Source organism: Asterias amurensis, chromosome 4, assembly GCF_032118995.1.
Source record: "Asterias amurensis chromosome 4, ASM3211899v1".
Classification (NCBI taxonomy): domain Eukaryota; kingdom Metazoa; phylum Echinodermata; class Asteroidea; order Forcipulatida; family Asteriidae; genus Asterias; species Asterias amurensis.
In genome coordinates, this window is record NC_092651.1 from 23,552,138 (window position 1) to 23,563,220 (window position 11,083).

The following is an 11,083-nucleotide window of genomic DNA, read 5'->3' on the forward strand; positions in this document are numbered from 1 at the left end:
CATTATTACTCGCTGGCAGTCGGTTGATTATCGGCTCTTTCTGTAAACAACAAAATAATTCCACAGGTTTTATTTCCTCAGCGTCAGAAGAGAAGCTCATCCTTTCCCAATCCGTTTCGAAATTCGGTTAATACCAATAAATAATCGAGCAGTCGCACACACCGTTGAGCTAGCGTGAACATAGTCTCTTTCTTGCTTTATGAACCGACAATCGTCAAATCGCTAGGGGCCATGGCTCTTTGCTGTTGAATCTCCGAATCGTAAAACACGTTTAAATGAATCTAATTCGACATTTCTTTTAGTAAAGTTGCCTTTCTGTTAATAAATGAAATCTATTAGTAACATCATCTCATCTCACTGCACAAATACATGTTGATTGTTTTGGTGAAGTTTACTATCTAATTGTTCTGATGTCAAAGTACTGAATTAACTTTCAATCGACGCAAGGATAAATAACTTAAAATTAGGAAAACAAATCGTTTCGAGGAATTTTATCTTTTGAAGAATCTTTTGAAGCACAATCGTTGAATACACAAATAATCGTGAGATTTTTCATCGGTTGAAATTAAATCTCGTCATATCCGGGAAAATGATGACAAAATATGGAAGAGAGAAAAGCAATCTCCCGCTGTGCGATAAAGCGAAAGGAACAGCCACGTTTTATCAATAAATATATATATTTCTGAAGAAATGCTCTCATTTATTTATTTCTCTACCACTCTTTATTTTTCTTAAAGGAATACGTTGCCTTGGATCGGACGAGTTGTTCTATAAAAAGCGTTTAAAACCGTTTGTTATAAAATGCAGTTGGTTGGAAAGATGTTTTAAAAGTAGAATACAATGATCCACACAAATTTTATTTTACTTTGCGAACTAACACGGTCGGCCATTTATGGGAGAAAAAAAATTTGACTCCCATAAATGGCCGACCGTGTTAGTCGACGAGGTAAAAGGAAAACCTTGCAATTTCGGGGCATGTTTGTGTGGATCATTGTGTTCTACTTTTACAACACTACCCATTTGCATTTTGTAACAAACGATTACAAACGCTTTTCAAAGACCAACTCGACCGATCCAATGGAACGTGTTCCTTTAAACTTACCCGTTGGTATTTTGTTTTCATCATGTTTTGTTTTTTTAATATAGAAAGGGTTTTACACGGAATACATGCATGTAGTCAATTCATCAAATAATACATTATCTGGAAAGTATCGGACTCAAAGAAAAATATGTTGTAGATAATTATAATTTTGATAGGATTTTGTACACTTTCCATCATTTATTACTCGTCAAATACGTTTGGTTCTCAAAAATTTCCGGAGATTCATGTAAACTAAGTATTACGTAACCAATTATCAACCTGCTACACAACAAATTAAAATTGGTCAACATGTCAATGTATAGGCCCTAATTATACTTTTAAAGGTTAAACTTTCGTGGCCTAATGTCACTTTCCTGTAGTTTTAAGAAGGCTACACATTGAAGAAGTCGAACAGAAACCAGGTCTAGTTGGTAAGACACTGCTCTAGAATTGCAAAGGTCGGGGGTTTTTCTCATGCGAAACTGTAGGCCTCGACAAAAAAAATAATGCAATTTTTCCAAGGTGCCAGCATCTTTTTTATAGAAGGTACGGATTGCAGATATTAATTTTTTTTTTTCCATCCAGAAAGTACATATTTCACGTAACTGCACTTTCTGTGCCACGGGGCCCAAACCACCTGGCACTAACATTTCATGCATTATTTTACAGGTTTGGATGCACTTGTTACACCTAATAATCCTATCGATTTAAATGTATGATATTTCCTCCTCAAGCGTCTGGATTCTAGACATTGAATCCGTCAAGCCTATTTCATCTTTAAAGGCACTGGACACGTTTGGTAATTGTTGTCAAAGATCAATATTCTGACTTGGTGTATCCCAGTAAAAATCTTGACTCAGGGGCCAACTTTATAGAGCTGCTTAAGCAAAAAATGCTTAAGCACGAAAATAGCTCGCTTATTTTACACATGTTACTAGCCCAAATTTCATGCCATATACATTGCTTGTGACTGGTATTTAGCTGTTGTTTACTTTAGCATAAAATTTGAGTGGAGTCTTGGCCGGTAATCTGATTTAACTAAGCAAGTATTTTTTTGCTTAAGCAAAATGTTGTGCTTAAGCAGCTCTATGAAGTTGGACCCTGGTCATCGAAGTTGCAAGACAATAATGAAAGGAGAAACACCCGCGGTGCACTTGTCTGCTTTAGATGCCTATAAAGAGGCTTCAGGTCTGAAGTATTTTTAATTACCACTTTCTCAAAAACCACGTTACTACAGAGGGAGCTGTTTCTTACAGTGTTTTATACTGGGTGCGTTCATTTAGCTTCCTTAGGTCGACCCCGGTGTGTGTCGGGGTTTTTTCCAGGACGAACGTGGGTAGTTATCTGCACACGTTCGTACTGGAGAAAAGAAAAAAAACGCCACACACCGGGGTCGACCCAGGGAAGCTAAACGAACGCACCCACTATCAAAAGCTCTCCATTGCTCGTTACAAAATAAGTTTTTATGTTAACAATTATGTTGAGTAATTACCCAAAGTGTCCAGCCGTCGACATAACAAAACTCTTCATAACTTAGGATTAGTCTTAGGACTTTAAGACGAGTTAAGTTCCGTATCCATTAGACGTTCAGGGCGCATTGAACCTATCCTAAGTTATATGACGAGTTACTCGTCCTATTAAACTCGGAGTAGGGTTAATCCTAGCGCTTCGTGATCGGCCGCAGTGCCTTTAAGACGATGAGCCGATCGCTCTTTCTCGCGCAATAAATCCCGACCCATTTAAAGAAGCTCGATCACTTGTCAGCAAGTGTGTAACATCTCCACAGGTGAGATACATTTAGATTAAACCAAAACAGTCTCAGACGGGCATGTTAGCAAAGTGGACAAAACGGGTGCCATGAATGTGTCGTTTTTAAAGTGCCGTTTATCTTCTTCGCCTTACCTGATGGAGTGAAAAAGTTGGTCAATTTATGGATTTCGATTAAACCTAAAAACCGGACTATAATTAAACACCTTTCTTTAGTGTATTGGAATGACTGGAAGGATGAAATAGATGAAAGAATTGCTCTATATAGATGATGAAACCTATACCCCTAAGCATTATTGAGTTTGAAAGTGCAATAGGTTGGGACCTAATGGTAACTTGATACGTGCCATAGGGTCTGTTTGGCGCAACTAATGAGTGTTCACTAACGGTATGGCATGATACTGTGTTCCCCGGATATTTAGTCCCCCATATGGTGAATTAAGTACAAACTTCAGCACCCTCTTTTGAACCAACCTACTTCTGCTCGTGTTAATTTCCCATTATGTGGGGAGATAGACTCTCCAGGGGACAGACTTCCCTTAGTATAATGCGTGACAGAAATTTCGGTCTCCCTATACGTCGAACTATCTTCAAAGTTTTTTTGACAGCGCCCTCTTTTGAACCAACCTCCTTCAGCCCATGTTAATTTCCCATATGTGGAGATAGAATCTCCGCGTGACAGTTTTCCCCCTGGGACACAGGCATGATTTGTTTTCGACCAATCCAGTGAGCGTACACAGCGCCCTCTGTTGAATATACATTTTTCTTAACTTCTGAAGGTTTTATGATGAAAGACCCGGTTGCAGAGTTGGTTGATAGAGCATTGTAATCCGTCTGTTATCTAACCGCTGTTATGAACTTTGTTTCAGTTTTTAATCCCTTGATGGTAAACTAAACGTACAGTGAGCTTGTTATTGATACAGGAACCATATTTGAAAGGTGACCAAAAAATTGTTGATAATTGGTATAAAAGATTTCGTTATTTTGAACTTGCAAAACTCTTACAGATGATAACTTTTTTGTTGTCCGATTGCTTTAGGGAGTGTACGATTATGGGATTATGGGATTTAAGGCATGGCATGGTCAGGTATCAATGTATTGGTGTGCGTCTACCCATCAGCTACAGATAAACACGTGGTATTTTCGCACACCAAATTTACATTGAGTGGGTGTTGTTATGTGTTTTTTTACTATATCTCGATAAAGTCACTGTTGCGATTTTATTGGAATTTTAATGGAATTATATCAGAAACACCACCTTATCATTGTCTCTGTCTGTGTCAATATTTTTCAGATATTATGGTATTTTCAAGCCACTCCGGCCCAGGATGGAGAAGGGTCGACTCGTCACAATAGTCCTCGCAATCTGGCTGGTATCCTTCATCATTGCCTTACCCACACCAATCTACTTAACTACCTCACCACCAACCGTCAACTGCCAGGGTAGAACGGTCCGTATGTGCTTCGAAGGTTGGTCCAACGTCAATGCTGCTAAAGGGTACGCTATCTTCATCACGTTGGCCGAGTTCCTGGTTCCCATCTACACCATGGGGTTCATCTACTTCAGTATCGCCGTCAAGCTCTGGACGCACCGGACACCACCGGGGCAAGTCACGGCGAGGCACCGGGAGATCATGATGGTCCGGAAGCAGAAGACGATTCCGATGCTTATCACTGTCGTAGTGGCGTTCTTTCTATGCTACGCTCCGTACCACGGATACAACCTCGCCATGAATTACTACCAGGAAGAATGGCACGAGACGGTACCACACTTCTATTCCCTGTACTACGTCATCGAAAGCATCGCCATGTTGAATGCAGTCATTAGTACCATCATCTACTATCTGATGAGTCCGACGTTCCGGAAAGAAACCAAGAGTTTTGTCAACGGGATGCTGTGTCATTGCCCGCCGGTTTTTTTAGGACTCCGCCGAGTGTCGTTCCATTCAGGAGCTAGCCACTCCTACAACACACGGAACGGCTCTGCGTTCCGGAAGCCCGTCGGAGGACAGGACACACTCGAAACCAGGATTTGAAAAACAAAACCGTTCCACCAGGAACTATTTTTGAAAACCGAGTAAGCTTGATTTATGTGATCATAAAAAGTATCAAGGAACCGAGGGAAAATGAGAAGGACGCCCTCAATCCAATCACGTCCAATCCTGCGACTTTATTTGAAAAGTTTAAACCAACCGTAGACTGGACTGATAAAGACAGGTCCCGCCGCTAGATCCAGTGATTCCATTGGATACAATGATATCATTGAATACACGCAGTGACTTGAGCTTTCCGTGCCCAAACAGTACATGCAGTACTGTCGCCTATCGTCGCATATCTCTATGTGAAATGAGGGAGGGCAAAGGTCAAACTACACGCCGATTTTGTCGCTTGCAATTATGTCCTCTATGTAATACTATCCGGGGGACATTATTGCGTATGCAATAATGTCCTACGAACGGTTTTGCAAATGCAATCGTGTCCGGAGCGGACAGTATTGCATGGCGGACACAAATGCATCCGACACCGACCTCTGGCGTTATTCACGAGCCTCGAAGAATGGCGTCAGACATTCAGGCTGACGTCAACCAACCGTCGATTGCAGGATCAAATCAGCTTGGTACATGATCCCATCAACAGAGGGGGTAGTTTCTACTTTATTGGATCAATGTTCGCATCTTGGAACTGAGTTGTATATTACAGCGGATCGTTATTATGTAAATAGCTATAGCCAATTTTAATTGAACCATAATCAAATATTGTATTGATAACACAGCATTTTTGTAAATCATAAATGAACACGCAAGGTGATTATTTTATTGGAACGCGAGATTGAACAGATAACTATGATTTGGATTTTTAATGGCTAGTGATTTATTCATCCTTTTAAGAATCGTTTGACAGAGTATTTCAACTCGATGACAATCCAGTGTATAGCCCCCTCTGTGGCTCAGTTTTTAACTGGATGTCGTTTGAGCCTGATATTCAGTTCTGCTGGGATTTGAACACTTACGTTGTACTGTGGAGCATCACAAAAGGCAGTTTTACCACTGTGCAACGAATGTCATATTTTACTGGACCTTTCTTTGCAGGATGATCGTCATGTATGGTGTTTTTGTTTTGTGGATTATTTTGATGAAAAAGTGAGATAAGAAAAGGTTTAGAGAGATTGGAGATAGGAAGACGAGTGTGTCACATTGCCGTAAAAGCTTAGTTAGTTTGAAAAATTGCAACATTCCGGGACAAAATCCAGTTTTAGTACAGGAATGGTTTTAAAGAAGTTTAATTAAAGTTAACTGCTGGTACGTAATACTACGTTTAAAGCCGGCATCTGGCGTTACTCATCACATGAAGCCTCAAAGTGTGACGTCATAATTCGGGCTATCATTTTGTTGACCCTGTCTTAATCAATTGACTTTTGCTACGGCTATGAATAGGTCTATTGCTACGGCTCTGCATAAGGCTTGTGGCTACGGCTATGGTCGGTTGGCTAAAACGACATCGTTAGATTAAAGACCTTTTCATAATGGCCGACCCCGGTCACGGCCATAGTACATGTAATAGTTTTGAAAGGCGTGTCATGGCCGAGTCGTTAAGGAGAGCACCGGATGTAAGCTCTGGTGTTTGACCAGCAGAGTGTGGGTTCGAATCTCGGTCGTGACACTCTCTACGTAAAATTGGGGAGGTAGTGCGTTCTGCTCTACCGGCCAGGTTCTGCTCTACCGCCCGTATGGACTGTGGGGCAACCCTGTTTCAGCCCTAGGAGTATAGGTGGCAACGGCCCCTGTAAACAAAATTATAATAATAACAAAATTGCCAAAAATAACCACGAGAGGGCATCATTACAGTTAGCAATGACATAGTCTAATTCGTTTTCAGCACCAACATGTGTAAGTGTCTGCACCTGTTTTGGATAGAATTGTGTTTGTGTCTGAGTAGGTATACGTTTGTGGATAGATAATGTTGGATGCTTGGTGAGTGTGTTAAAGGCGGACTGATTTATAAATTTGATTATGTGAGACGATAATTTGAAAAGAGGCGAGTGATGGACTGAGCAAAATGATGATGGCAAAAGTTAAAGGCAGGTGGACACTATTGGTAGTTTACTAAAAATAATTATTAGCATGAAACCTTACTTGGTAACAAGTAATGGGGAAAGGTTGGTAATGTAAAACATTGTGAGAAACGGCTCCCTCTGAAGTGGCGTAGTTTTCGAGAAAGAAGTAATTTTCCACGGATTTGATTACGAGACCTCAAGAGTTTGAGGTCTCAAAATCAAGCATCTGAAATCACACAACTTCGTGTGACAAGGGTGTTTTTTTCTTTCAAAGTTATCTCGCAACTCCGATGACCAATCGAGCTCAAATTTTCACAGGTTTGTTATTTTATGCCTATGTTGAGATACACCACGTGAGAAGACTGGTCTTTGACAATTACCAATAGTGTCCAGTGTTTTTAAGAAGTAAGGAATGATTGGATAAAGCGGGAGGATGAACTTTGAGAATAAGAGGACTGTCTGCAATGGATGGCTGGATGGAGAATGGATGATATGTCCCAATATTGATATAAATTAAACGGGGGTGAGGGGGGGGGATATACACTATACTACAGTAGATTTGTTTTAATTTGGTTCTGTACTACAACAAGTTATTAGATTAAATGAAGGTATTATGTAAGAATCAGTTGGTATTTTCCAAACCTCGTTATTTGTTGTAGCTTCGACTGTGGCCCTCAAGCAAGTACTACGCTAAATCAATATGAGACCTGTAGCCAAAGGTGTATTATAGGGAAAACCCCACGTGAAAAAAACATGAGTTGATTCCACGGTGGAAAGCAATGCTGCCCTCTGTTGATTTGAAGTCTATTTCGTTTGGTCAGAAATGGCGCTCGTCCCACTGTGAAGTAAAGGCGTGTTTGGAAGGAGAAGGTTACGACATTAGAAATGTGAAACTCACCTGACGTATTCCTAGTGTTCCTATTGCTATCCTTTTCCATAGGCAGTCCAGCCATGGTCACGCCATGTAAAGCCACCCGTTCGTCTACTACCTCATCCTCATACCACCCGGGCCTTACATTGCTCCTCGCTGCAAGCGGTATTTCGTCGTCACACTTGAGAGAGTCATTTGAAAGGGGTCCGCTCCTTTAGAATTGAGTCCCAAGATCCACATCCAGCGCATATTTTTTATCGGAGACAATACAAGTCAGCTTTTTAAAATTCAATTTAGAAGCAGAGTCCAATACGTATTGAAAACAATCACACTAAGGAGGGAGGGAAAGTCTCCAGTGCCGAGTAACTCACCACAAAACAAAATTGTCATTTTAAAGGGCCAGTGTACTGTTATTCAGTTTCAACATGGAGTATTTTTCGGTACACTGCAGTTTACCTGTACCAAAAATGCCCCATGTTGAAACTGAACAACCCCAAAGGCACACTATTGGAAAATTTTTACAAAACTTTCATCTAAGCCATAAACTTTAAAAAATGTTTGATTTACAAGAAGGGTTTACAATCAAGATGTTGTGTGGCGCACCCGTGAGACGGTGAAACACGCCCTCTGTTGGTAGTAATACAGTCGATAAAAAGTGCCAGCTTGCCATATTTTTTCCACAGCAAATTTCAAAAACAAAAACAATTCGTGTAGAATCTTTTTCAAAAGAAACAAGTAAAAATGTTATCTTCGTTGCCAACACAAAGACCACAATTATTTTTATTTCAGTTTGAGGGACCAAATTTATTTCCAATGATTGTGTTTTGTTTAAAAAGTAGGTATACGACTATTATTATTCTGTGACCTAATTGAGATGTACTATGAAGGAATCGATTAAAAGCTCTTGTTTCTTCCACGCGACTACTGAACTGAATCGTTGAAGCGGTTTAGGGAATTAAACGAGGACCAGTAACTGTATAAACTACATTTGTCTTAATGCCTAATGATGCATCACACTGTAATGACGCCATTCCATTCCTTGCTATGTCTGGCAGGAAGTAATTAACAATTGTCTAGTTCAATAAAATTGAGGTACTGACATTTTTGTACTATAGCGGTAATTACTGCACTATTGGTTATTACTCAAAATAATTATAAGCAAATAAACTTGCTTGTTAACGAGCACTGGAGAGCTGTTGATAGAATAAAATATTGTGAGAAACGGCTCCCTCTGAAAACGTTTTTTTAAGAAGAGGTAATTTGTTACTCAAATATTAAAAAGCTTCATGCCTAAAGTATTTTAATATTTTTCAATTAAAAGCATCTGAAAGGACACAAATTTGTATATAACAAAGGGTATGTTTTGTTTTCACTATTCTCTTGCAACTTCGATGACTAATTGAGTCAAAATGTTCACAGACCTGTTATGTTACGCATGTTGGGATAAGCCAAGTGAGAATACTAGTCTTTCACACACAAAATGATTTAAAACAGGATGCAAATAGAGAGAGGGGGCAGATATAGTACAATAACTCCATAAAGCCTTTTAACATAATCATTCCACAAAGCAAGATACAAAGACGCAGTCAGATTCATTTAGTTTTTCCCATATTATTATACATTTTTCAAAAACAACTCAACATGTATTATAAACGGTTTTATGCGTCCACCATTATAATTTTCCCCTGTTGTCGAGTTATGTTAAATAGGACATTACAGAAGAAACTAGCACACACTACGGAATGAGGCGGTTTTACGAGGCGATTTCATCTCCAGCAACACACCATGACTTGCACGTCGCCCGCAAGATGAACCAGCACGGGGGCAAATAGTTGATGCATCCCCGCCCGGACCCGACCGTGCGCGCCTGGCGTTTTCTAGCCCATAATTCTATCCCAGTTCAACGGTTCAAAAGATTTGACAGTGTTTTATTACATTCCCTCAGCATCCAATGGGGAAAAGATTGCCTCAGCTGTGCAGCAGCTGCCAATGAGAGACCGGCCTGTCGGAAAAACCTCCTTTTTTCCCCGTCCACAATTTGATATAAAAGATGGCGACCTTGGTTCTGTTGCTACTAGGTCTTTCCATACGCATAATCTACCATAGATGGTCTGCTTTAGATTGGACATCCCTCTCAATTTAACTCTGTTCCCTTCCGTACCCCCTGGCCAAGATCGCTCGTTACACTACAGCTAATTATTTATACACCAGCTTGTTATATTGCGAATTTTCCTTGTTAAGCAGACGAGTCGATTTCTATGCGCAAGGTTTAACAACGCGAATCGCTGAATCCCACTGAAATATTCCAAATCATGCATTCTTTAATTTTGGAGTGACGGCAACACACAAACTCCACACAGATTTAAAACTTTGAAGGAGGTCCCGTAATACTCTTGTTGTTTTTTTTCTTGAAAATATTGTCAATCATTTATTAAACATTTAGTCGATAAAATAAATACAGTGCTCCTTTTACCAACCAGTATAGTACATGTTTTTACACTATTTAATAGTTAATATGATGTAATAAATAATTTAATATTCATGCACTCAAATTTACCATCCAAAACATTGTGTATATAACTGCTTTTCCCCGATTCTGTAAACACCAATACAATTAAGTTTGTTTCTTGCCGATTAAATTGTGTTCATCGGCTAAATATTTAACGCCAACTAAAGACAGGCCATCAAAGAATAAAACATTTGAATCTTCACATCTAACAGACAAAGGAAAGGTTTCACAGATTGTGTAAGACGACAATTATTGTTCTGAATTATTGTCCCTGAATGCCTGGGTTTTTCATATTTGGTTTCTTCTTCAATTCCTACATTATTAAACAATTCTTCTTGTTTCCTATACACATCCTGCTATTGGTGCTAATTGTGCTGTTGGATGTGTAGTATCAAATAAACGAAAATCTTCTTTTGCAGTCACTACAGAGGAACGATTGAAACAATAAAAAACATGGGTATAGAATAACAATATATTCACAAACAAAATAATGTGAGCTCATCGGGTATAATGGGAGTTTTTGGACGCTAGGTGACAGCAGACTAGGCATTATTGTTATTGAATTTAAGTTAATTCCTTCAATTCATCAGCAAACAAAAAGACTATTTTCACAATTATGCCTGTTGCCACCAAGCTTCTCCAATCCTGTAACATTTCCAGCTTCCCAAGTAATGAGGCTTTAACAAACTCAGCCTTACTCGCTATGCGGGTTAGTTTCTTACGTATGAAAATCATTAAACAGACCACACAAAAAAACATATTTATTAAAAATCTAATCAAAACGAACCTAGGCATTTTATA

At 39.5% G+C, this 11,083-nt stretch overlaps 1 protein-coding gene across 1 annotated transcript in view; it reads left to right on the forward strand.

Moving 5' to 3' along the window:
* LOC139936101 (prokineticin receptor 2-like) overlaps window positions 1-5,217 on the forward strand; it is a 53,795-nt gene extending 48,578 nt beyond the window's left edge. Inside the window, exon 2 of the mRNA XM_071930823.1 lies at window positions 4,143-5,217. Within this exon, the coding sequence (XP_071786924.1) occupies window positions 4,143-4,884 (742 nt within the window). The 3' untranslated portion in view covers window positions 4,885-5,217. The remainder of the gene's footprint in view (window positions 1-4,142) is intronic.
* The last annotated feature ends 5,866 nt before the right edge of the window (window positions 5,218-11,083 follow it).